General features: G+C 45.8%; 3 protein-coding genes across 10 annotated transcripts; 2 read left to right on the top strand and 1 right to left on the bottom strand.

The window, feature by feature from the left end:
- Positions 1–3,752: 3,752 nt before the first annotated feature.
- Positions 3,753–16,156, top strand: gatad2ab (GATA zinc finger domain containing 2Ab). Of its 5 annotated transcripts, none has more exons than XM_068737967.1 (11): positions 3,753–3,845; positions 9,145–9,734; positions 10,967–11,099; positions 11,310–11,438; positions 11,560–11,637; positions 12,223–12,342; positions 12,620–12,808; positions 13,315–13,582; positions 13,712–14,124; positions 14,212–14,335; positions 14,965–16,156. In XM_068737967.1, the coding sequence occupies exons 1-11, from the start codon at positions 3,795–3,797 to the stop codon at positions 15,102–15,104; spliced, it is 2,235 nt and encodes a 744-aa protein (XP_068594068.1). In that variant the 5' UTR covers positions 3,753–3,794; the 3' UTR covers positions 15,105–16,156. The 5 variants fall into 5 exon arrangements, with proteins under 5 accessions (XP_068594068.1, XP_068594065.1, XP_068594067.1 ...); XM_068737964.1 differs by having other exon boundaries at positions 3,754–3,845; positions 10,970–11,099; positions 14,212–14,470; XM_068737966.1 differs by having other exon boundaries at positions 3,754–3,845; positions 12,644–12,808; positions 14,212–14,470.
- A 1,546-nt stretch (positions 16,157–17,702) lies between these two features.
- ndufa13 (NADH:ubiquinone oxidoreductase subunit A13) lies at positions 17,703–20,883 on the top strand. The gene is made up of 5 exons (XM_068701781.1): positions 17,703–17,839; positions 19,847–19,925; positions 20,021–20,092; positions 20,201–20,270; positions 20,685–20,883. The coding sequence occupies exons 1-5, from the start codon at positions 17,746–17,748 to the stop codon at positions 20,802–20,804; spliced, it is 435 nt and encodes a 144-aa protein (XP_068557882.1). The 5' UTR covers positions 17,703–17,745; the 3' UTR covers positions 20,805–20,883.
- Positions 20,884–21,175: 292 nt separating this feature from the next.
- LOC137866106 (cold-inducible RNA-binding protein B-like) lies at positions 21,176–25,997 on the bottom strand. Of its 4 annotated transcripts, none has more exons than XM_068701777.1 (7): positions 25,902–25,997; positions 25,053–25,159; positions 24,820–24,926; positions 24,574–24,712; positions 24,311–24,476; positions 24,155–24,213; positions 21,522–21,604 (listed from the first exon to the last, which is right to left on the bottom strand). In XM_068701777.1, exons 2-7 carry the CDS (start codon positions 25,150–25,152, stop codon positions 21,600–21,602), a joined length of 576 nt encoding a protein of 191 aa, XP_068557878.1. In that variant the 5' UTR covers positions 25,153–25,159; positions 25,902–25,997; the 3' UTR covers positions 21,522–21,599. The 4 variants fall into 4 exon arrangements, with proteins under 4 accessions (XP_068557881.1, XP_068557878.1, XP_068557877.1 ...); XM_068701776.1 differs by lacking the exon at positions 21,522–21,604 and adding an exon at positions 22,640–23,568; XM_068701779.1 differs by lacking the exon at positions 21,522–21,604 and adding an exon at positions 22,640–23,568 and having other exon boundaries at positions 24,595–24,712.
- Positions 25,998–26,436: the final 439 nt, after the last annotated feature.

The raw sequence follows: 26,436 nt of genomic DNA, 5'->3' as shown, positions 1-26,436 counted from the left end.
TTTGGAACGCTCTAGGTGTCTCGGACGCAGCTGAAAGGAGCCATTTCCTGCCAAATAGTGAGCCCGTCTAATCGTGACTGCAGCAGCCACTTCCTGCATTGTTACAGTACTTAATGAGGATTAAGTTGAAGCTGTCATGTTGAAACGGGCGGCCATTAGGCCTCCTCCACACGGAGAGAGTCTGCAGCCTGATCTTACCCGTTTGATTTCAGAGCTGATCCCTTCACCTGCTCAGGACCTGCTGACTGACTCCGTCCTGTCAATAGGCTACATATTGGCCTGTATATATATATATATATATATATATATATATATATACGTATATATATATATATATATATATATATATATATATATATATAGATATACGTATACATATATACGTATATATATATATATATATATATATACGTATACATATATACGTATATATATAGTTGGCTTTATTAAATAAACAATCCATTCATAAAACATTACAACATATCAATTAATTTGAGAAATAATAATAATAGCAATAACTATAATTAATAGCAATAGCAAAAAAAAAGCTCACATCATCATTGTTATGTAATAGTTATGAACGATGAGTAATAGCAATAGTTTACACTTGTTCAATAGATGAGATGGACGAAGGAACAGGACCACCTTACAATATTATGTAATGTAACACAAGAGGACGCTCTCACCTGACCTTTATTATAAGTCTGTAGGCTAATTATTGTAGGGATGTTTCATTTTGTCATATTTCCTGGTATTTTTTTTCACCTCTGTACATTTACACATTCAAATTATTACAAATTAAACTTTAATTTACTAACGTCTGCAGGGTTTTAGAAATACTGACGTTATGAGTCCTCCAACAGTCCCCCATGCAATTACCACAACCGCAGAGAATAAACGTGACCAGACACCAAAGAGGAGCTCTCTGAAATACTTTGTATGCTTAACTGTTGGATTAGTATATCTATAATTATTTTTCTTCTTTAAGTTTTTAAAATCTGGCCGAGAGCTTTTTCTACAAAGCCAGGAGTCGTGTTCTTGAGGGTGAATAGTCGTTACATTCAGAACAGACATTCATGGTCCCCAGAGGATCAATCCATAGCGATCCCCTGACTTGTCCTCTAGCGCCACCTTGAGATTGACGTATTTGGGGGTTTTTTTAAGCGAAATATCTCAACATCCACTGGATCGATCGCCATAATAGGACAGATCCTAATGGCTTTTATAGCGCCACCAGCAGGTTGAACTTCTCAATCCTCCAATAAATGGTCTGTCGTACTGTGAACTTCAGTGACTCACTATAAACCTGTCATTTACCACGTTTCAGCTTGTGGTCTTCATCGGGGTCAACACTTTGAAGTTGTGCAAGCTGGCTCGGATTGTTTCTTACTTAAGTGATATATCTGGCTGAGGTACCATCCACTCGTCCCTGGGTCCACAGGAACAGCGCTAATATTTACAGAGTCATCGTTATCTGTAAACTCCAGAGTGTTGTTTCACTCTGAACTGCTTTAGGTGGGGCGATAACGAGGACGGCCCGTTGGTACAGATTTGATTGCATTTATATGTGACAATCAGTAGCCTCGGGAGATGGGAGTGCATGTGAGGATGGAAACAATCAGACTTGATGACACAGCATCATCTCTAAAGAGAGCTCTCTTTTTTTTTGTTGTCATTTAAAGAACAGCAACAAAGAACGCTGACAAAGCACTCAAACCCCCCACCTGTTAGAGAACAGCAGCCCCCTGCCCACTGCAGTCTACTTCTATTACTTAGATCACTGTCTTCCAAATGTGTGTGTACGTGTGTGTGTGTGTCTGTGTGTGTGTGTGTGTGTGTGTGTGTGTGTGTGTGCGTGTGTGTGTGTGCATTTCTATGGATGTCTGTGGATGACAGAGGATTAGCTCAGTTCACAGTGATGCTTTGAAGTGATGCCATGAGAGAGGCAGCCAGCTGACGTAGTAACCCCGCCATATGTGCTCTTGACTAACACGTATGGATCGGACTGTTACTGCAAACCTGGTTGAACGGCGATTAATGCAGCCCTCCTTTTTGGGTTGATGGTTTGGAGTTTTATGTGGGGTGAGGGAGTCATATATGTGATGCTATAGCATAGGTCCTAAAGAGACGTGAGGTATAATTATGTGATGCTGAGGTTGGGATAAGGATCTGGATGTGATGCTGAAGCAGGTCCCCCGTTGAGAGCCTGCGAACGTGAAGTGGGACACAACAGTTTGATGACTTTCTATAGGAGCTTGTGCTACGTCAGCACAGTATAAACTAAAATAATTAGAACTTAAAGCTGCGACGAGGAACTTTCATTTCGTGGTGATTTTTGCAGGTCACTGTGTAAATGAGCAGTCGTGTTTATGAGCAACAGAATCCTGTTACTGCTGCAGGGTCTGTCAGTCTTCCCCCGCGTATAGTCCTGGTTCTGGTTCTCCCGAGCCTCCCTTCGACCCAGCAACACCGGGCCTCTAGCAGCACGGTGTCGGGGGTGTTGGCTGGACGAAGGAGGAGCTGGACCTGGAACTGTCCATGGAACTTTTATTGTGCTTTGGTGGAGCACGTTTTGCCTAACAATCTTGCAGTAAATCACAGGACTTTTAAGGGGCCCCCCCCTGGGGGTCCGGGGCCCTGGGACACTTAAATTGCCACCTGTGCCCGTTTGGCAAACCAGTCTCGGTTCCTGGCTAAACCTGCACAGTACATCCGTTGCGCTCTGTTAGTGCTGCATGCCCTTTGTTCACTATACGAATTGATTTTGTTCTACGTGTTGCTCTATTGTCATATCTTTAATGTTTCTGATACAACCGGGTCTGGCTGTGCTCATCATACCGGCAATAAAAGTGGTTTTGTATTCCTGAACCTGAAGTTGCTGGTTCCCATCTTTATTGTATGTTAGGGGGTCAATTGTGATACTGGTGGAGTGTTTTCAGTGAAATGTGTGATGCCGTGTTATGTGGTGTGTGTGTGTGTGTGTGTGTGTGTGTGTGTGTGTGTGTGTGTGAGAGAGAGAGCGAGAGCGAGAGAGAGAGAGAGAGCGAGAGAGAGAGAGAGACTTATTGAGTGTGTGTTGAAGGGATCTGTGTACTTGCTGGTACAGTCGTGGGTCAACCCGAGGAGCCCTTGGCCCCCTGACACGGGCGTCCTGCTTTGGCCCTTGGTGGTCAGTGGCTTACATGATGTGATCCGGTCGCCCCTGGTATGCCGAGGTGCGCATGCCCACTAAGAGGACGCAGCGGCTCCATGTGTGTTGAGGCGCATTATTTGGCAACAGACGCGGCAGTGGGGAGGGCCGAAAAAAAAAGAAAAAAGAGGATATCCCCTGGATTTAAAAAAAGCAACGATTTATCGAGGTTAACTGCAGATTAAACGCTCCTTGGTCGACCATCGGCGAAGAACGGGCGACGAAGCGACCGAGTAAGTTGACTGAGGTGAAGCCGAAGTTTTTTTAGTGAGTGGATCTTTTATTCGGAGTCGTCGAGAGGAGCCAGGTTTTCCTCCACCTATCTGTGACGATAAAGAAGCTGATGGGCTGTTGAAAAGTAACACTTCTCCGCAGAGCCAAAGGTTGAGCGCCGGGGAGGAGATGTGGGGGGGTTGGGGGGCGGGGGGGGCTCGCTCGGCACACCGATTATCTTGTTTTACGTTTTCGTGCGCGTGCCAGCTTGTAAATACGATCCCCGGACTTGATTGTGTGCGGTAAGAAGTCGTTAAATGAGGTGAGGATTACAACGTTTCATCGCCGGCGGCTCTTCGCGGCACGCTCGGTTCCTTGTGGGGCCGGGTCGATGAAACGTACGAGTTCCGACTCGGTTTCCCTTCGGAAGGGGACACCTCAGGTACACGGTCCCGCTGAGCCTCACTGCTACGGTAGTAAGGTGGAAAAGTTTTGTGCCCGCTTTTCGAGCTGATGCTTGTCCCACATCGGGGGGTAGGGGAGGGGGGGGGGGGCAGCCAAGTCAACGGTCCGGGCTCGGTTCTGGGTTGTGCGGGTCAACGTTGGTGAGCTCGGCTCGGAGGAGTTTGCTCACTTTGACTTGGTTAAAGTGTCTCCGGACAGCCGTTCGACGTTCAGACGGTTGCGTCCACGTCGCATGCGATGCTAAAGTGGCTTCGTGTTGTTGTGTTTGCGTCGCTGTTAGCTAACGTTAGCTCGCTGTACTAATAACACGCTCGCCTCCTCTTGAGGCGGTGTCAATAATACCAACACAAAAAAAAAGAGCCGGCTGGTTGCACATGTAGTGTGGGGCTGGGTGTAGCTGGTTAAAGGGCTGAGTGTGGCGGGGATGGTGTACTGGGTGTCGGGACGTTAATGGTGGACGCCGCTGCTCGCTTTAAGCCCCCATTGGCACCAGTGTTGGTTCTGCTATCTGGTAGCTAATCTTCCTACTTCGCTCTGTGACAACCGTAGTCTTCCTCCTCTTAAAGCTGCACACACACACACACACACACACACACACACACACACACACACACACACACGCGTACACTCTCTCTGGCACACACCGCACACACTCTGTCTCACCCAGACAGGCGCGCGCACATACACACACACACACACACACACACACACACACACACGTTTCTAGGCACCAGTGAGGCCCAGTTTAATCAGTTTATACTAATTTGTCTATTGTCTCTTTATTTGTACGCACTGGGATAAAGGCGTTTAATATTTAACCGAATGGATAAATACGACGGAAGCCGGCGTGTTGACAAAAGCCACATGCAGCGTTTTAATATTGTGTTATGATGGGTGCTGCTGGTGCTCACTGTATTCGTGCTAGTTTAAGACATTCAGGCTTAATTGCACTTTCAATGACGTTGGTTTCGATTGAGCCTTACTGAGGTGTTATATGAGGTGTTATTACATAATATTTGTGACGTTATTATTTATTAGCGTTCTCAGGGACCATTATAATGTAGTCTACAGCTTGAACTGCAGCGTGCTCTTAATAAGACTAATTAAGAAAGGAATACATGACCTTAAATTGTTTCATTCATTATTGATTTGATTGATTTATTGTTACGTAATGTTACAGAGTTCAGAGGTTATTGTTTTGTATTAGGGCGACAACTACGCCACTGCTTTCATACATATTGCTTAAAGTGCTGATTATTTTCCAGATTAATCGCCTGGTTTATTAAATGATAACAACGTCCAGGGTGACGTCTTCACATGTCTCGTTATCCAAAATCTTGGAATTCAGAATAGAAAATATTTGTGAATTTTTGACCATTTTGCTTGAAACGTCACTTGAACAATCGATCATTTCTGACTCGTTGTCCGTCGATCGACTGACTGCTGCGGCTCTACTTTTTGTCACGTGTGGTAAACATCCCTATCAGTAATCAATGATCATTGTTTTTGAGTTCCTGTGCACAACAAAGCCACTTGAAGCCAGCTACTGTGCTCGTCCTGTAGACTGAGGACGGTGCGGGGATCTGCTGGTAGGAAGCTTCATTGCCTCTTGTGGAGATCTGGAATAAACAAGTCAGCCGTTGACGTGAACAACGCCCCAGTAAAGAGTCATCTGCACGTTAATCTGTTACATGCTGGCATTGTTTATGACCAGTGAGCAAAATCCACGTTGCCTTTTTAGAGAAGGGGTTGACTAAAGCACTGGTTAGAAGAGTGGAGAACGCTTTGCTCTGACAGCGCTCGCTGCTGTGACGTCCGCTGGTCGTATGGAGTGACTGCATTCATGGCGTTATCACAAGAGCGAGTGAGTCAGGAAGTGTTGGGACGTTTCAGTTTTGTTGTTTTCCCACACACACGGTCTTGTGCGTATGACGGCTGTGTGATCGCCACTGTTCTGGAAAGGGTCGTCCGCTGGCCACACGTGAAGCTGTTGCACATGACTGCAGGGGTCACAGGGCAGCTGCTCAGTCAGGCCTCCGTGATGACTTCACCAAACATATAGGCAGCACCGATTGGCCTGTTTTGTGTAGAAAGTGGAGCTAGTTGCAGACTTTTTTTTTTTTTTAAAGAGTTTTTAAGTTATTTAGTGATCAGCTCCCAAGTTAAATGATTTAGTTAAAAGCCTACCAGCTCATATTAAATCTATTTTCTTCAGACATCCGACACAAACATTTTGCTGGTGCAGCAGTTTGTTGTGACTGCGTGGGCGCTCAGTTTACTGTAAATCCAGCGCGGCGTTGAATTGTGTTTTTCACAGGTTTAGAGGTTGGTCAGTGGTTAAATTACTCACACTGTGTGTGTGCAGCCAGACGCAGATGATGGCTGAGAGTGAGTCGGAAGGGCGATTGAGTGATTGACGGGTGATCCACGGGGGACTAGATGAAAAACCACCTCGGCAACGGAAACGAGACAGGTGTAGATAAATGTGGGTTCGGCTGAGCGGCGCCCTGATAGCGGCGGCGGTCTGATACCAGAGCAACGTACGAGTGTTCTGCCCGGGTCAAGCACCTGCATGCTGCAATAAGATGACACGGTAGTGATCCTTGGGATGTCATTACAATGCAGATGTTAATGATGTTTTCCCCACATTGTTGCGTTGCATTTAAAGCACATATCTCAACCAGTGTGCCCTCGCTTACAGTGGAAGAACCCAACAGCATGCTGGGAAATGGAGGAGAAATAATGTCAGAACTGAGCGCTGATGGAAAGCTATATTTCTATGATACAGATGTATTAATAGAGTAGTGACAGCTAAAGGCCTCAAACTAAAGGACAGTAGGACACATCACCATGACCACCACACACACACACACACACACGCCGCACAATGATGTCCTCACAGTGTCGTTGAATGCTGTTCCAGGATTTCCATTTTATTTGAATATTTATCCAGATTATAATGTCCGGCGAGATAATTATGATAATCGTACCGTGAAACTGTCTCGAGTCTGAGACTAGAAAAGTGTAATATTGAATTAGGCAGCTTAGCTCTTCATCCCGATGTGTGTGTGTGTGTGTGTGTGTGTGTGTGTGTGTGTGTGTGTGTGTGTGTGTGTGTGTGTGTGTGTGTGTGTGTGTGTGCGTGTGTGTCAGTGAACGGTCGGTTTACTTGTACGTTAACTTTGTGTACGTAGAAGGATTTTAAAGTGTGAAGTTGAATTTTGCTTTCAGAGCCTTTGCACTGGTTGCATGTGATGTCAAACTCTTGGATGTGTGTGTGTGTGTGTGTGTGTGTGTGTGTGTGTGTGTGTGTGTGTGTGTGTGTGTGTGTGTGTGTGTGTGTGTGTGTGTGTGTGCTTGATGGAAATATGTGTAAACTGCCATGGAGATGAAATGTGAAACCTGTCAGCCATTCAGATCCCCTGTTATAAAGACAGGGTCGGTGTCTGTGAGAGGGCCCCCCCCCCCCCCGCATCATTTCACAGCTGTGTGCATCAGAAATCATAATGCCATCACGACTCTCCTCAGCACACACACACACACACACACACACACACACATGTGTGTAATGGCCGTCGTTGTGGAAGCACGCCGTCTACTCCGGCACCTGAGGGGTTAAATCCAGCTTCTCTCTCAGTCACACACACACACACACACACACACACACACACACACACACACACACACACACACTGGCCAACCGGTCTAAACCGGTTGGCAGGAAAAGTGCTTTGTGTCCCACTGAATCCTGGGAAGGGTCATGTCATGTGTGTCTCAGTGATGTCAGAGCATTAAAAGAACCAAACTTCGGTCAGCTCTGTGCTGTCAGGTGACTGCTCTGCATGCTGCGTTGTGACTCTGTATGTGTAGCTTGTGTGTGTGTGTGTGTGTGTGTGTGTGTGTGTGTGTGTGTGTACATCACAGACACACTGTGTGCTTTATGCTCACCGCCATGAACAGGAAGGGGAGGGGGGGAGAAGTGTGAGTACAGTGTGTGTGTGTGTGTGTCACATAGAAGTAGTTGGTTGTAAGGGTTAACTTTAGTCCTATTTTCTCTAAAAAAAAAAACAACAAACCATAGCTTCCTGTGGAGCGTCATGTGGGCGGACTGAGGGCCTCAGACGGACTTGGCACAGGACAGAAATGCATGAATGTGGTTCAGGACGTTTTCACGGTTCTTTCTGTTTGCGACTCTGAACTTGGAGCACAGGTCGCCCCCCCCCCCCCCCCCCCCTGCAGCGCTCCATGTGGGCCAGCACGTGTTCGTACCGTACGTACCGCCACACGGGAGGTAGAGTGCCGGTCTTTGAGTCTCGCCCTGGTTCTGATCTCATTCTGATGACATGAAGTTCACGTGGGAACATTGAGAACCTGGTTATTCGTGTCCTTGTTTAAATGATCATCTGCATGCAGGTGTGTCGTGATCTTTCGACATCTGAACCGCTGTGTCATTTCTATACTGACTCAGTTACTTCATCAGCTGAAGATGAACCGTCACACTTTCCCTTTTGTTTCCAGCGTGGTGACCACCATCAGGTCATTTACCGTCATGTGTTTTGTAACTATACGGTACAGGAAACCTGGATTTAGCGTCCGCATGTGTTGCGGTTTCCATCAGAGCAGCCGCTGTCCGGGTCCGATGTGAGTCCGTACGTTGTACCGCTGCACACCTGAGAGTGGCATGTCACCAGGCGGTGGGACTGGATGAGTTCTTCGGACCTGGTGGTAATGGACCCGGTGCTCTGTGGTGTGGGTCTCAAGAGAAGAACGGTTCAACACAACTTCACTTACACACATAAATAACTAACATACTTGGATGAGTTGTTATGAATATTTTAACCAAATTCATGCTCCAGTTAATTTAGTATGTTCCCCGAGTCAGATTTGACTCTGATTTTATTCCACTGTTGTCACATGTGTGCTTCTGTTTGATGTCTCTTTGCAGCAGCTTTCTGTTCGTATCTTCAGATATTTAGTTTGGTTCTGAACACTGAGTGCTTACAGACTTCTGGATGGATTGTTGTGGAATTATACTCGAGTCGACATCTTGGTCATGTGACCTTCATAATCCCACATGTTTTGTCTGGGGGCCATTTTAGTCACCCCGTGTCCCCTACAGCTGACTCGAGGTCAGCGCTGTCTGCTTACGTTCTGAACGATAGGCCCACAATCACAACCACGTGTTTGTATTTACCCATATAACTCTGGTCTGATTTGAAATCAATATGGGAACAAACTCCATGTAATAATGCAGTTACTTCTTCCTGTATCTGCAGGGGATGTCTGAGGAGGCCGTCCGCCAGACGCGCAGCCAGAAGAGGGCGCTGGAAAAGGATGCCGCTCCGCAGTCCACAGAGACGTCTGACGCTGAAAATGAAAGCAAAAAGCCTAAGCTGGACCCTTCTGAACCCACAACACGGGAACAAACTGAACCTGAGCCCGACTCTGAACTGACACGGGAAGATCAGGGCCAGACTGTGGTCGCGCCAGACCTCGAGAAGGAGCAGGAGCAGAGCCCGTCCCCGGTACCTTTAGCGGTACCTTTAGCGTTACCTTCAGCGTTACCTTCGCCGTTACCTTTAGCGTTACCTTTAGCGTTACCTTCGGCCTCTCAGCCGGTGAAGGAGGATCAGGAGCAGACCCAGAGACAGCAGACCACGGTTGAACCCAGCTCAGACAATCGGACCGACTGCGATGACAGAGCCGGCAAGGTGAGGGCCGAGCCGGCTCCGGATACGAGGAGCCAGGTCCGAGCGGCGGAGACGAAGGCGTCCGGTGGCACGCTGGCTGCAGGAGAGGTGAAAGCCACCATTAAAGTGGAGGTTCAGACGGAGGAGCAGCCCGTGGACATGAGCACCTCCAGAGGGTGAGAACATAAACGGCTATTTCTTCTAGTGAACTCTCTTCAGCTGGGACGACCTCGTGACCTTTCAGTCAAAAAAAGTAACAATCAGGCTGAAAAACGTAATGTTTAAAAGGATGAATTACACTGTTTGAATCTAAAGTTACTTTTATGATAGTGGATTACTGTATAGGGTAGAGGGGGGGTGGGGGGGGGGGGGGTTGTCCTCAGAGGTGATGTTTAACTTTTATCTTTTTTAGACCATCTCCATTTCCCCCCCCTCCACTCAGCACCTGAACCCTAAAAACTCCGCTCACACAAAATGAAGCCGTGTGTCACAAACCGGTTCCAGCCGGTTTGTTGCCATGGTTTCCACAGTGGAAGGAACAGTGAGGGCAGGGGGGGGAGAGGGGGGAGGGGGGCTGGGAGGAGGAGGAAAAGTGAGTGGGTCACGTGACGATGACTTTGAGGTCACGTGACTTCTTTGGAAGAGTAGTGATTAATCCACAGGAAGTGATGATGGCGCTAAGCCCCGAGGAGAGACCAACACACACACACACACACACACACACATAAAGAGACAGGCCTCACGATTTCGTGTGTAGACTTTTAACGAATTCATAGGAATACATAATCTGTGTAATCGCAAGGCCACCCGTGTCTTTGAGAAGAACGTTACTCGTGTTCTTTCGATCTTTGAGCGCCACTTCGTTTCAGAATTTAGGTCATCTGCTTTCACGTTCCCACTTGCTTTAATTTCCTTGGCGGTCTTTGAATGACTACGGGTCACCCCCCCGAATGACTCAAGACGCCTGTAATGCGCTGCCACAGGATCCTGTTTCAACAGGAGAGGCGGAGCACAGTGGAGCACCTGACCCGGAGCTGAAGGTCCCACCTTGCTCCACCTTGTTGTTCAGGACCGTTCTGTTGTTTGGAGCGGCGTCAGCATGAAGATCAGCCGCGTGGAGGAGGACATGTGGACCTTCTAGATCGTAGCGGAGCGGATTCAAATGATGAATGCGGTTGAGGAGCAGATCTCTATGAATACAGACATTACTAATGGTTGATATTAGAAAAGATAGAACCAGCTGGAACTGGATATTTGTGATACGGTCAGATCGTGTGGAATAAGAGGAAAACGGGATGTTATTTGACTAATAAATTATTTACCGGTAATGCAGTTCTGTGTTCACTATATCCAGTATAATTGCTGGATATATATATATAAGAATGTCTTTGTCCTACTTTATGTCCAGCAGCATAAAAAGAGAGAAGCGTCCTCCGTCCTCTGAAGACGACGACGTCATCATCCTGTCGGATAACGACTCCCCCAGTCCTCCGATGAACGGCTTGAGCCACTTTAAGGAGCTGGACGCAGACCTGCTCATGGTGAGACTGGAGCACACAGAGCTAGACGTGTTTGAATCGTAGCCCACGCTTTGACTGTCAGTTCAGCCTCGGTGTGAACGGCTGAGTCTCTCTAACCTCACAGATTTAAGTTGCACTCATAAGGGTTTCAGTATCCCAGGATGCATGGCTGTTAATGGACAGTTGAGACTTCTTCTTTTTACGAGTGATGTTGTCATCTGTGGAGCGTAGAAGAGCAGCCCAGCAGAGAGGGAGTGCATCATTAAGCAGCTGAAGGAGGAGCTGAGACTGGAGGAGGCCAAGCTGGTGCTGCTGAAGAAGCTTCGCCAGAGCCAGATACAGAAGGACGCTCTCCAGAAGGTAAAGGGTTACTACCCGCACGGCCACAGGGTCACACGAACAGCTGCACATCCCCACGACACCAGCCTCCACTTCGAGCGTCCTGTTTATTGTTTAATATCTGTCTCCATTTCCTTTTTAGCCCACAGGTCTGTCTGGCTCCTCTGCTCCTCCTCCTCTCATTCGAGGAACAATTACAAGCAATAAAGGCACTCAGCAGGTTAATGCTCCTCTCTGACACACGGGCTGCGGTTGAATAGTCAAAAAATGTTATCTCCTAGTGTCCTTTTCCTCACCACTTTTCCTTGCCCTCGAATTGAAAACGTCCCAAGTTCACGGAACGGATATGAAGAAGAATTTATTCTTATTATTATTATAGGAGAACACGACGGCAGTGCTGAGAGAACCCAGTTGCACTTACAACATATTGTTTAGCAACTTCATTATAATGAAGGAAATGAGCACAGTGACAAACTGAATGTACTAATTAAGATAGTATTCTGCCTCCTAAGAAGGACGTCTTCAATTTATCCAGAGCGTACAATTAATGGAGCGTTGCTTCAAATGTTGCTGTTGCAAGGAACTGTTGGACAACATCATCTCCAGCTGTGTACCTCAGTGAACCACCTCTCCTTCTCTGATCATGGCTGCTACTGAAATACTTCATTTCACTCAACTAGGAATCTTTCTAAGCACAAAGAAAAAGCCTATTCAACCGCAGCCATGCACCAATCGGCACATCTGAGTCTTGGCGCCTGTAGTTGACCCGTTTCCTCGTTGTGTGTTTTTTTTTCTCTCTGAGCAGATTTTGACAGGCAGGAGTTCGGGGACAGTCATCCCTCCGCCGCTGGTGAGAGGAGGGCAGCAGCTGTCGTCCAAACACGGCTCCCAGATTATAATGCCGCCTCTGGTCAGAGGGGCGCAGGTGAGTCGCGGGGAAACGTTACCGATATTATTAATACGGCAGGATATTAAAATGACAATGTTGTCTTTGGTCAATGGTAGTGTTACTGTTAGTCACTCTGGGACAATTAGCAGGGAAATAATGACTCATAAACTCGGGACTTATGATCTCTCTCTGCGCCTTTCTCTCTTTGTGTGTGTGCCCTTTGCCTCGGTGCTTTTGATGCCCCTCCCCTTGTCCTCCACTACCTTTTGTCTGTGATGTCCCTCCGTGTCACCCCTCTCATTGTCCTGGTTAGCCCATCTCTGTATCTCCACAGCAGATCCAGGCCCTCCGCCAGCAGCAGCAGCAGCAGTTGGCTGCCTCTGGAGGCTCGGGACCCCCTCCTCTGCTGCTGGGCCCCAGGAACTCCGCCCCTGCAGTCCATGGCCAGAGAGGCACGGTCAACGCAGGCCTCATTAGAATTGGTAGTAGTGCTCACACACTGGTCAGTATTTCACAGGTGCTTTCAAAACCATAAAAAAAAAAAGTATATTCCCGGTTAATGCCGGGGAAAGGCAAGCCTGGCTTTCCTGAATTCTACAATCGTAATACAATAGTAGCTCCAGTCCAACCGAAGTGTGTGATTATTTACCCTTATTATCGGTGCATCATTTTGGGGTTATAAGAATGTTGTTGTACCAAGTAGGTGCAGATGCAGAAAAAGATGCGTTTCGTGAGATAAAAACATCTGGTTCAATAAATCTCTTTAGTAAGAGAGCTGAGCTTCCACTGGCTCCTCAAGCTAGCGTTAGCTTCTGTCAGACTTAGTCTTAGTCCATACATGCGTTCTCTCACTGAGGGTTTCTTCCATGGCTTTTATTAAACGTGACGTCGGAGTCTCCTGTCCACATTCTAAGTTAACTATGTATCTGCAGCTGAACGCTGTCTGAGGCAGGTCAAGAACGTTCTGATCCGGACTGGAGGTTTACGCCCGTCTGCTTGTCTTCAAAGGCCTCGGCATCCAGTTTGAAGAGCTCATCCTCGGGGAGCGGCGGCGGCGGCGTGTCTGTGGTTAGCATGAATGACTCTCCGGCCAGCCGCCAAGCTGCAGCTAAACTCGCCTTACGGAAACAACTGGAGAAGACCCTGCTGGAGATCCCCCCACCCAAGCCTCCCGCGCCGGAGTTCAACTTCCTGCCGTCTGCAGCCAACAACGAGTTCATCTACCTGGTGGGACTGGAGGAAGTGGTACAGAATCTGCTGGATACGATCCACAGAGGTGTGTTGCTTTTCTTTTTCCCACTTTTACCTGCTGCTTACCTGTGTCTGTTGCTTTCTTATTACTTCTTTGACGCCAATATGTTTTTCCAATCGGTGCCTCTGGGTTTCCTCATCTCTCTCCATCCAGGAAAGACAGGCGCAGCGCTGTCAAGGAACATTACCAGAGAGCCCTTCACCTGCACCCAGTGCAAAACCGACTTCACCTGCCGCTGGAGGCATGACAAGACAAAAGGCGGGGCTGTCCTCTGCGAACACTGCATGTCATCCAGTCAGAAAAAGGTTTTGAAAGCTGAGCACACCAATAGGCTGAAAGCGGCGTTCGTCAAAGCACTGCAGCAAGAGCAGGAAATAGAGCAGCGTATTTTTCAGCAGACGTCCTCGCAAGTGTCCCACGGTAGCTCCTCATCCTCTTCGTCGATGAAGGCGGAGAGGGGGTTGTCTCAGCAGCTGAAGCAGGCTCACGCCAGAGCGTCTTCCTTCCAGCACCTGCACCAGGCCAGTCGAGGAGCCAACATGGTCCACCATCACTCCATCAAGCAGGTGGGAATCTGTTTTAAAGAGAAGCGTTCGTGCCGTTTGATGCGACTGTAACACAACCTGGTCTCCGTGTTTCCTCGCTCCCCTCAGAGCTCCCAGGGTCAGCTGTCCCATGGTGTCTCGTCACTGGGGGTGAGGGGCGTCCCCCATTCCTTCTCCTCCTCCTCCCAGCTGCAGAGCGCAGTGGCGGCTGCAGCTTTAGTCAGCCGGCCAGGTAAGCATGCCCACGTTTCCCACCGCTCTGTCCAGAGCTCAAAGGTGAGCAGCAGCGGAATCGCCGGCGGCAGGAGTATCAGCGGCGGTAGTGCCTCACCCACTGCATGGAAGAAGCAGAGCCACAGCAACACAGGTAGACTCACATTAACACCGGGCCGCCCGCTGACATCGGCTGTCTTTCAAATTCCTGTCTGGTCCAAAAGCAATCCTTGAACGTCACATGTCCAAATTTGTTTCTAGCGTTAGGGAATCTTATCCCAAAAGTGGCCTTCTAGTATTATCTCAAAAAAAATACAATTAAGGAGGAAATGTTTTCGGACAAGGCAATCCCACTCTCCAGCTCTCCCCCTGCCAGTGATCTCACTCTTCCTGCTTTAGCCCCTGGTTTGGTGGTGTGCTGTTGATCCCTGGGTGTCACTAGTAAACCCCGAGAGCAGACATTTGTATCATTCGTCACTTTTTCCTTTTGCATCTGTCTGAATGTTGTGGGGGTCGTGGGTCACTATGAAATCCTACTGCTTTTTTCTTTTTTTCTTTTTTCCTTCCTCATTCAACTCAAAAGGCGTTAAATGGCCGTCACGCAGCTCGCCCCGCACCTTGACCCGCTGCTCTCTTGCATGTTCTCAGGAGTCACCATGGCTTACGTGAACCCCAGCCTGACGGGCCACAAGACGTCAGCCGCGGTCGACGCTCGTCAGAGGGAGTACCTGCTGGACATGATCCCCTCTCGCTCGTCGATCTCGCAGACCGCCAACACGTGGAAATAATTCAGACGGCGCTCTTGTGCTACGTAGTTTTTGTCCAAGTTCCAATAATATGGCCAACAGCAACCCCCGGAGGACTGTTAAGCAAATACAATCTCTCAAATTGAAGAAAACCTTCCTTCCTTACTTTTGTATGATTGTCGTTTTAGTATTCTTATTTTCTGTCGTTTATTTTTGAGATTTGCTGTTCTTTGGTAATTGTGTAGAAACTATTTTGATTTGATTGGGGCAAAGAAAAAAAAACCCGAATACTTGAAAGGGTTCCCCCTGGGTTCTTAAATGATTGTGTAAAAAGAGGCTTGTGTGCGCATTGAGTACTTCGATAATAGAAAAATTCAAATAAGTAATATGATCCGGGCTTATTGGCCCTTTCTGCCATGCAGCGGGTCAAACTGACCCGACCTTTTGACACTTGAATGCTCGAGAGTTCACGTTCGGCTAAACACACACTCATGTTAAGCAAATACAAAATATCTGAGTTGTAAAAGTCCCCCCCCCCCGTAGTGAAAGGTTTGAATTTATTTTGTATTTACAATAAGTTATTTTGTTTTTTTATTATATTTCAGTATACGGTGGTTTCCACACATGAAGAGTTTATTCTAGCTTTTGTTTTTCCTGTTGAACGGCATGCCTTCCCTCAAGCACCTGGAGCTGAAGAAGCACGGTGTCCTCGCTTAACTCATCTGTAATTACCATCTGTAATTTGCTTATTTTATATTAATGTCAACATTGTAAGATTACGTCTGAGTGTGTTTTGTCATTGCTGAGAAAATGCAAACTCTGAAGGAGCTGAATTTAGAGGTCTAGCCTTCAAACATAATGCGTCCGACAAGGCCTGAATCATCATCATCATCATCGTCATCATCATCATTAAACCGACTGTCTCCAGTGACCAGGAGTCTGGAACACACGAGATATCTTCATCTTGTACCCCTCACAATACGGCATAATCGCTCTGCTTCCCGATTTTAGCTACATTGTACAAACTTATGTTCAAAGTTATTTGGTTTACTCTTTTCCTAGCTCCTAAAAAAATAAAAAATTTACATTTTAAACATGTTTAATCTCATTGATTATGTGTGGATGGTGTAACACGAGCTCAACAATTCATCTACTAACAACACCATACGGGGCGACATATTCATATGATCGGCTCACGGGTTATTGAATCAATTCACTGGCATTCACTGTTGCATCTTTACAAACGTGAACTAGTGAAATGATATGTTGAAGTTATGAGAGTTATGAAGTGTAGCATACGGCAGATCAGATAACAGTTGGGAGGTGAGGTGAGGTGAGACAGCAATCGGCACATCAGCAAAGTCGGTGTGTGATGAACGCCATGCTGTAGATGTGCGGCAGGTTTGAAAACCCGGCACAACGAGACAAAGGTTCTGCAGGAAGGTGAGCGAGACGGTGAGCACCGGGACCCGCTCCTATAGCCTGACAGACCCAGGTGAACTCAACAACCCTCCGCTGTCAACCCAACTGCCTGCTGAGGAATGTGGGGCCTCACATACCAAATGCAATAATACAACGGACAAGGAGCATTTGTATACATTTCTACTTCCACGCAATACTTTTGTACTTGTACTTATGTAGGATTTTTGATTGCTGGACACTGCTTACATGTGAACCATTGAGGTAATCTGTCACCAAACACTGCATTGAGACAAAACAATACTATTAATTTGATCAAATGAAAGCAAAATTAAACATCTCAAGCAACTTTCAAGACTCTACTGGTTCATCTTAAAGAGTAAACCAATGAAAACCAATTTAGTATTCAGTAGTGTTGATACTAGATTCAGTAGCATTCTTGATTGTTTGCAAAGTATTTGAATTCGAAATACTGTGACTGCCCTCTACTAGTAATTTGCAATTGAATTCAGCTATTGGCTGACCTGGAGCTGGGTGACTTTTATGCAGATATACCTTTTGTTACCAACCAGCCCCCCGTGTGCAGACAGTGGAGAGAGGAGTGTTAGTGAAGAGTAGCCCTCATCCTTTCAATTAGCCAGTGAATAGCTGATGCTGACTGCTAGAATACGCCAGCCTCAGACAGAACGGTCTACCCGTCTGCCTACTGCCTCATATTCTGCTATTCACTCCTCTCAGTTTTCCCTTCTTATATACGGTCCAGGAGTTTTCGCCCCCAGGTTAAACATGGGAGTGTTTCTGGGTAGAGGCCTGACGGGACGGGCTGTCAGTGTTGATTTGGACTTGCTAGATTGAGTAACTTATGGAGCTTGTGCTGTGAGCTACTTTCATTGGAAAATAGTTGGCAACACTGAGCTGGGTTCCTCGGTTTTATGATCAAATTGAGCAACTCCTGCTAGTTTCTCAAGATTACCAACGCTGCCTTTAATTCCTAACTTATTACGGATGGAAACTGGAAGAAGTACAAATTAAAAAAAACACTGGCAGCAGTATTCTTAATACTGCGTTAATATTGACTTTTGTAAATTTATTAAAACAAGTTAAAATGCTGGCGTGGTCCTCCTAAAATTAAGCCAAAAACACGGAGTTGTCATCCAGACGGGTGGGGGCGGTAGAGAGCCACAGACGCGTCGTGGAACGAGAGCGAGAGGAAGCGTTTCCTGCAGTGACGTCACCGGCGGTGTTGCGGAGAAGACGGAGGAAGATGGCGGGCTCCAAGGTGAAGCAGGACATGCCTCCTGCGGGAGGCTACGCTTCGTTTGACTATAAGAGAAATCTGCCGAAGCGGGGACTGTCAGGTACTTACATTACATACACGGGTCCACGCGCGAGCTGTCAAATATGCAACCGCTCAACGTCGCCTTAAGCTCGGTCCATTGTTGCTCCTCCAAAAGTACCGTAAAGCCACGGAGATGACAGAACCGGCAGAGCACGAGTCCCGGTGCTAATGCTGCCACATTCACATTAGTAACGGTTAAATCTGGGTGCTTCTAAAATGCGAGCTTGTTGAGGTATTAAGTTTTGTAGTATCCAAAAAGTATAAATGTACAATAAAGTCTAGCGGTACTGGCTGCCTTCTCCATCTTGCGTCATTACGACCCACCAAAATAAAATAGTTAGCAGCAACCTAAGGTGTGCTAAGTGATCATTTTACATATTTATACAGTGGCCACATTTAAAAGTTCAAATATTCAAGTCAAGCTCGACTTTCTCCTTAACTTCACTGTGACTGAAAATGAGCTTTAAGTATCGAAGAGAATCTCAGCGGACCGTATATTCACTCGTCCTCTCCGAGCTGCTGTCTGACAGCGTATTGATACGATAGAGCCTTTTGTTAAAATGTGTATTGTTTTGAACGGGCATCGACATCGACCTCCTACTTTTGTCATTCTTCTCTCTCGTGCTGCTGTTCCGCAACCACAGCCTGTAACGCGCGTGTCATGACCTCCGGCTGATCAGTTTGTCCCCAAAAAAAAAATTGTATATCCTGGTTAGTCGACATATGGCCACGAGCCGTCTGTCTCACCCACGCGAAAGTTTAGCAGTTAATTCAAAACCCCCGGTTAATATTTTACAAAGGAAGTAGTGTTGCAATGAAATCTGTCCGATCAGATTGTGTGCGCGTGTTTGCTCACACATGACCGAGAGAAACCTTTTGATTAAACTGATCCCTTTGTCAGGTCGACGCTGCCTCCCGTATGGAAGTTCAGTGACGTCATAACAGGAGTTGAGCTCATTCTGAAGTGTGGTTGTCGTGCAACCGCAGGTCCCATTCTTTAAAGCGCGAGGAAGTTCCCCTTTTAACTCTCCATACAGCGCAGTTTGTGACAAACGTAAAGTGTGTTCAACTGGTTTTGACAGTTGTTGTCTGGACGTCTTAGGATAGTGTGTGTGTGTGTGTGTGTGTGTGTGTGTGTGTGTGTGTGTGTGTGTGTGTGTTTGTAACCTTCTCTACATTGGTTTTTTGTACACACCGACAACCGAAACGGTTACAAAATGACACACTGTAGCATAACACAGCCAAATGTGTCCAAATGAAAGATAACTTTCGCTGAATTGCCTCGAGCTCACAGTTCCTTCTTTCTTGTGACCGCCGCTCATACAAGGCTTTTCATCTGGGTTAGAGTTTTGACCGTTTGCATCATTTTTAAAAATAACTTTGGGCTATAGTCTTACATGAAAACCACAATATTTAAGATATTTATCTACATTATCTGAGGAAAGGGTAGCGCCAGATGAGCTGTCACTCTTTTCCTTTTCATAGAGGCCTGGAACCAGCTTCGTGCTGAAGTTGTTGTTGTTGTTGTTGTGGTGGTGCTTTGGCCCCCGTCACTGACAGACCGGGGTGGTGTCTCTTCACATGTGTGGACATGCCCGATTGTATTTCCGTTGTCGTGTGTCTTTCTCTTTAAACCACGCCTGAACACCGTAATGCTTTTGTCCACCAACCTCATCCCGTCATCATTAGTAACAGGGAAGACAAAATATGCCGGGGGGGGGGGGGGGGGGCCTTCTGAAGGTCCTCCGCTCGCCGAGACTTTCACCGTCAAATGCTGAAGTACCGAACCGTGAGGGGTGACCCGTCACACCACTAAGCAGCAACTAAATCACATTTGTTTGGAACGATTAAGTGAAATTTGACATTTTTTTCCCCACATCACAGCAGTTGAAAATCACCGCGTAGGATACTGAAGTTATTATTCTCTCACACTGAAACTTGATAATGTGGTCGGGATAACTGAAATCCCGACATTCTGCACCTGTGGTTCAATACAACGTTGCCTCTCCTCTCCTTTAATCAACAGGATACAGCATGTTCGGCATTGGGATTGGCATCATGGTGTTTGGCTACTGGAGGCTTTTCAGCTGGAACAGAGAAAGAAGGTAGGGATTATTCTTTGGGGTTAAACATTGGTCACAATGAGTCATATTTCACAGCATGGCTGGAACTAGTGGTGATGTGTTTGTGCAATTTAAAGGCGCCTGCAGATCGAGGAGATGGAAGCCAGGATAGCTCTGATGCCTCTGCTGCAGGCAGAGCAAGACCGAAGGTGAGGACGACCGCGAGACACTCGCGCGTCCAACACGCTCAGCTTTTAAATGCGGTAGCTCCCTCGCTCTAGTCTCCATGTAACCATTGAACTCCGTCTGTGGTCCAGGTCCTTACGCATGCTGAGGGAAAATCTAGAAGAGGAGGCGGTTCTCATGAAGGACGTTCCTGGTTGGAAGGTAAAGAGAAGCTGGGATCGACGTCACAGACACGCAACACTCATTTCACGAGGATATTTTCACATTGGGATTCACAGTGACGGCAGCATCTAGATTCATTTAACAAACAATCATCAAACGATGAATTAGCAGTTCATTCAGTGGTCAAATAGTACTTACTCCTGTTAGTAAAATAATCTAGTTTAAACTGAGTCTGGTGCAAAAACACCAGTCACTGTAAAGCCAGCTAACAACAGTTTGGGATCTAGTGTTGGCATAACTAAGCAGCAGCATGCAAAATGTTTTGTTCATTACTTTTTCCACTTTTTCAATAATGATTTTCTGCAAAAGATATTTTAATGCGAGTAATGATCCAGGTGCAGGTTAGCTGTGTGTGTGTGTGTTTGTATATAAACCGTCCCGGTACTGTTGCAGGTTGGTGAGAGCGTCTTCCACACAGACCGCTGGGTCGCCCCTCTGTCAGAGGAGCTGTTCAACCTGCGGCCTCGTGAAGAGCTCCTGCACAAGCGTTTCGGCTTCTTGTGGTACGTGTGAGGACCCAGAGACGCCCCGCGCCGACCTCCACTCAGCCTGTAAATGTTCTATAATAAAGTATCTTTTTTTCTGTACCTCATCCTGGTTTACTTATTTTCTTTAGTCTAATTTCACATGAATCAAATTGAACATCTATTGCAACTTGGACTTTACATTTATTACACATGAGGCAAATGTTGATTAACCCGAAAGCATAAAATGAGCTTACATAAATGCATGAAGGATAATTATTCTATGGCGAGGCCTATTTAGTGCTTTAAGTTAATTTTCCAGGAAAACATCTTTATAGTAAAAACCTTAGTTATAATCTGTGCATCAGCCCAAAAGTTTGTAAATCTAAATTTTAAATAGATAATTAAAAACACAAGCAGTTTGATCACCACATCTTTATTTTGCAAATCGTACAGAATACTGTAAAAAAGTGACTTGTTAATTAAAGTAGTCACGACAGTGTTACATCAGAACACGTACAGCTCTGTCATCTCGTCTTTCCTCCAAAGACCCGTGAACGGCAGCCATCACATTGGAGAAATGTGTCCTTCTGGCCACAAGCCGACATTGGACCTTTCAGCCGGATCCCGGCAGGTTCCTCCCACGGAGCTGCACCACCACTGCTGCTGCACATTGGACCTGAAACGAGGCAGTAAGACGCCGTAAATCATCCAGGTCGACCTGAGCAGTAAACAAAACCACGAGGGATCGACTGTTAAATACTTTACCTGAGAAGTGAATCTGCACTGATCACTGCCATCTAAAGCCAGAAGCTTGAGCTGTGAGGGGTTCCACTGATCCAGATCACCCTAAAGAGAAAGATCAAAACATGGATTAAGCCTGGCAATCATCAGTCGACACAAGTCAAATCACAGTATGCATGCAATCCTATTAGAGTCTGAAACTCACCACTTATTCATATGTAAGGGTACAACAAAAAACTGAATACAGTCTAGACACCTTAGACGTCAATTAGGACTGCTGCGGGGCATTACAGGAGCAAATGTGAGGACTAGTGCAGTGAACAGAAGTGGACTGAGCACAATACTACCCATGACTTAGAGGCCAATGCTTGTTTTTTTTTGGTGGACTCGGGAGGATGAGCACTACAATCCAGAGGAGCTCCTTTAGAAACATTTTCTCAATGAACTTTTTTTTCCAATCGGGGAAGAGGCCATGGCATGTTGCAGGCGACATCTGAAGCAGAGGACTAAAAACAACGACTAACTTGAAGGTATTCATGGAAACAATGAGAACTGAGGTTGAAGGATGTGAGCAAAGCAAAAGTAGATTTTTACCTCACGTGCATTGGCCTACTTTCTCCACATTTGACCTAGGCAAGAGAGCAGCTTTCCTCTCTGATGAGCACTTGTTGGAAGGCGCAACACTTCAATCTCCAAGGACTTGTAGGTTTTTGGTGTGGCTGACCTCTTGAACGTAATGAAGCATTAACATGACCAGCTGATGTTTTCCCAGCATCACCATTTTTGCAGCTTTAGGGGGGGTTATTAGTCAAACCTCACTAGAGGCTCAAAGCACTACAAGTATACTAGAAATATAGATATGATTGTTTACAGTACAGACTGCACAAGGCCAAAAACCATTAGGTTTTTAGGAGACCAGACAGCAGCTTGTGAAATTTCAAAAAAATACACCCAATTAGAGCTTAACCTGCCGTTGTATGTTTAAGATAATTTAGACAACTTTTAAATTGCTCTCCAAAGAACTCTGTAACTCCAGAGCTGCTGCTATGTTTCCTCTCACGCAGCCTTACAGTAACATGGGCCTACAGCGGTCACCTGAGTTACCCCATGCGGTAGTTTTGAAAGGCAAAAGAATCAAGATTATTTTCCACAGTCTGTTTAATAGGCTCCATGAAGCCAAACTGACAAAGAAAAAAAAAGTTGATCATACAAAGAACATAAAGTACAAAACTGTTCCCGGTTGAGATATTACTTTGGGGAAACGAAGTTACATTTTTCGATCACTTAAACAAGATTAGTCCATTTTACAGCACATTTAAAATGCAGATGTTGAGCAGAGCACAAAAGATACCTTGGACAGACTGTAGCATGCTGCAATTTGCAACTTCATGACAGCCGGCCACTTCGGTTGTGTAGTTCACCAGTCTGAAAGGAATTCACTCTTTGAACACACAGGAGCCTCAGCTAAGGTTTTTTTTTTTTTTTTTTAATAGTAAAAGGAATTTAGCATAAAATCCCCCAAAAGTCTGTTTATGAGTAAATCGGATTTCTTTCCTCACTTTAAAACCTGGCAAGAGGTAGGTCAGCCACTGAGACTGAGAGGGAAATAAGTAAAGGAAAAAGAACAAGCCCATCGGATATTTCAATATAAAAAACAAAACCAAAAAACTAAGGAATCAAAATCAGGAAACACTTTACGTGCTGGACAAAGTCTACAGCGATGGTAGTGGCCATGTGGAGAGCAGTTGTTCGGTCCTCAAATTGGGACTTACAGTACTAATCAGATTACACAGATGCCTTTTAGTTAACAAACGATTTTTGAGGAATAAAGATGCCCAATCAAGCAAGGTAAGAGTCTGGAACTGTAATTCGTAACATGGTTTGTTAAGGAATGACCAAAACTCATGGCTACATTTTTTTTTTTTTTTTAAGATGCTTGAGCTACTACAACAGAACTACAAAACTAAGGTCAGCAATAACACGTGGACATTTTTCTTGAGGAGCGCATCTTTGAAATACAGCCAGCCAAGTGATGATCTTGAATCAGGGAGATGTTTACTCGTTTGCAGCTGAGGATAAGAAGTGGGCACACAGGTAAAGACACTGAAAGTTCCAACACTCGAGTTTTCACAACATCCCCTCAATCCCACCAGACAGTCCTGAAACCCTCCCTCAGTTTTTCCGCTCCATTCGCGGAGCCATGTGAGAAGTAGTAACATTTGCTAAGTGATTCAAATTCTTTGCCAGCCTCTGTATCAGAGTGGGACTGTGGAAGGAGAGTGGGGGGGGGGGGGGCTAGCAAAATTTGGCAACCGCAGAGAGGCATCAAGTTGGGCTCAGGTACAAAACTGAGGGACATACATCATACAAGTCTTCATATGTTGGGGCTGTGTAGTTTTAATTCAATGTTCGGTGACTTAGTCTTCATTAAATGCTTGTGTGAGGTGATTAATCAGCATACCATAAGACACAAATATCTTCATAGTTCAACTTCAGTGTAATGTTGCCCATTACATTGTTTTTGTTTTTATAAATTAACTTTTGTTTAATATAAACTATTGTCTTATGGCAGGTTGATTTCATGCTTTAAAATTTGAAAATGACAGCCCCAACATAAGTCTACATACACAGTACAAATGCATATCATATGCTTACCATAGCTGTCGTATCCGTCACGGTAGGATGCACCGCGGTCGCTGTATCCACTCTGGCCCCTGAAAATATAACAAATATTTAACATAAATGCGTCACATTAACTTCTGCAGGCAACACCACCAGGGAGTCTCATCTGTGGTTTCGTTACTTTCTTACCTATTGTCTCTGTAGCTTGAGTATCCGCCGCCACCACCACCACCTCCGCTGCTGTTCCTGTACTGGCTGCCGCCGCCGCCGCCGCCACCAAACCTCCCTTCAGAATGGAAGCTTCTATCGCCATAACTCCTGTCACCATAGCTCCTGTCTCCATTGTATCCGCCACCTAAAACGAGACAAGGGCAGCATTGACCAACAGAGGGAGAGGCATGGTGTTGCAAACACAACACATGAATATTAATACGCAGACAGCTAGTGTCCACCTCTCGAGTAACTCCGTCCACCTCTACCACGTCCGCCAAATCCTCCGCGCTGTCCTCTCGGGCCACTGGAGTTGAATCCTCCCCTGGAGCGTCCACCCTTTCCTGCTTCATCCACGCGAATTGACCGTCCATCTAGAGTCTGCACACAAAAAAAAAAAAAAAAAAAAAAGTGTGAAAATTAAAAAAATATAAAGATAAATAAATGTAAAATTAATAATAAACAATAATCGTGACGCATTGTCTTACCTTGCCGTTCATGGCTTCAAGTGCGTCTTTGGCATCGTCTGAATTGTCGAATTTCACGAAGCCAAACCCGCGAGATTTCCCTGTCTCTTTGTCTCTGATCACATCCACTAGTGAGGGAGGGAAAATAATAATTAAAATACGCGCATCAAAATAATTCTAAAACTATTTTATTTACAAATTATTGTGAGCATATCAACGCGTTACATCCAGAAAACACGCTACGAAGGATTTACCTTTCTCGATGCTTCCATATTTGCCGAAGGCCGCCGCCAGAGACTCCTCGTTGGTCTCAAAGCTCAGTCCTCCAATGAACAATTTACCGTCGTCCGACATAGTGTAGCTGGGGGGGAAATAAAAACAAAAAAACAATCCGTTCAAGCGACCATAAATACGTAAACAAATCGGAAGAACAACGTCCTTTGTTAAACGTCGACAAATATCGTCCGAAAGTAGGTCACCGGCCACCGTAAACCTGCGTAGCCGGGTTTTTTTTTTAAACAAATATATATTTCTTCCTTTTGTGTTAAAACACCACAATAACTCCTACTGAACCGAAATAATTTAGTTTTAAGGTGCATTTACTGTAAACGAATCGCCGCCATTGAAGAAAAAAAAACCCGAGTAGCGCGAGGAGCTAGGCCTCGGGGCCTATAAACGTGGTACCGTTATGTTAGCGGATTAGGTAGCTAGCATTTATTCTTTGGGCGCCATTTTGTGGCAGCGAGCTCGTGCGCCTCACTTTTGTTTCGCTGGCCGACATTAGCTTCACATGCCGCTCAATGCCATATTGTCGTGGTTACATAATGGTTCCGACAAACGATTGATACGGTTGTTAGACAATTTAACGCAGTTTCACTTTATCCCCAATAGCGATACAATGCACGCAATTGTAAAATTGTAAAATAATCCCCACCCCCACCACCTTTCTAAAAACGCAGCATTAAATATATAAATACTTTAAGCCAGGCAAAAAGCGGACATGAAAATCATGCCGTGTAAATGCACGCATGTGTAAACATGTGCAATTTCCACGAAATTTACTGTGAAAACAGAAAAGAACGGTTAAAAAAAATAGCAATTACCTTTAACTAGCAGGAGTCCAACCGTAGAAGAGCGAGGCAGCGGGTGGAATGAGAGAGGGAAGGAGGCGCGTTCTGCTTTTCAGGGCTCTGCGCAACGACTTCTTCTGTTGCTTTATTGGCGGTAGCGTGGCGATACCTACTGCCACCTACTGTACGGGGTGGTGTAACGTTTCTCCATGAAAGTACTCTGGAATAGCAATGTGTGTGTTTTATATCCTTGTATGTACGGTATATATACATACCGTCTGTATGTAATATATGTAATATACATATATATATATATATATATATATACGGTATGTATATATGGTTGTTCAGGATTCCCCACTTCTGTAGGCCTTGTATAAGACGTCACAGTATCTGTGAGTTCATCTACGTCTTAAACTGCAGCCTCAAAAAACATTACAATTAGTCCAAAGCAAGCCTGTAACTTCAGTTTTGCCTCATTAATCCATTTACCTCACAGTAAAATTTGCACACGTCATGCCTGAATATCAGGAAATTTTACGTAAAAGACGTCAATGTCTGAATGACA

Source organism: Cebidichthys violaceus, unplaced genomic scaffold, assembly GCF_023349555.1.
Source record: "Cebidichthys violaceus isolate CVI_PGR_0920_01 unplaced genomic scaffold, fCebVio1.0.p SCAF_8, whole genome shotgun sequence".
Lineage (NCBI taxonomy): Eukaryota > Metazoa > Chordata > Actinopteri > Perciformes > Stichaeidae > Cebidichthys > Cebidichthys violaceus.
Note: the sequence above shows the minus strand (reverse complement) of the source record. Positions and strands in the feature narration are given on the sequence as shown.

Excerpts from the sequence above, each read along its gene's own strand:
- gatad2ab (XM_068737963.1), top strand. The coding sequence starts at position 3,795 with ATGAAACGTACGAGTTCCGACTCGGTTTCCCTTCGGAAGGGGACACCT. Across the intron at positions 11,100-11,309 it reads TGGACGCAGACCTGCTCATG|AAGAGCAGCCCAGCAGAGAG; the intron begins GTGAGACTGGAG and ends TGTGGAGCGTAG. Across the intron at positions 11,638-12,222 it reads GCAATAAAGGCACTCAGCAG|ATTTTGACAGGCAGGAGTTC; the intron begins GTTAATGCTCCT and ends CTCTCTGAGCAG.
- ndufa13 (XM_068701781.1), top strand. The coding sequence starts at position 17,746 with ATGGCGGGCTCCAAGGTGAAGCAGGACATGCCTCCTGCGGGAGGCTAC. Across the intron at positions 17,840-19,846 it reads GCCGAAGCGGGGACTGTCAG|GATACAGCATGTTCGGCATT; the intron begins GTACTTACATTA and ends TTTAATCAACAG. Across the intron at positions 20,271-20,684 it reads AGGACGTTCCTGGTTGGAAG|GTTGGTGAGAGCGTCTTCCA; the intron begins GTAAAGAGAAGC and ends GTACTGTTGCAG.
- LOC137866106 (XM_068701776.1), bottom strand. The coding sequence starts at position 25,152 with ATGTCGGACGACGGTAAATTGTTCATTGGAGGACTGAGCTTTGAGACC. Across the intron at positions 24,927-25,052 it reads ATATGGAAGCATCGAGAAAG|TGGATGTGATCAGAGACAAA; the intron begins GTAAATCCTTCG and ends CTCCCTCACTAG. Across the intron at positions 24,214-24,310 it reads TCAAGCTACAGAGACAATAG|GGGCCAGAGTGGATACAGCG; the intron begins GTAAGAAAGTAA and ends TTATATTTTCAG.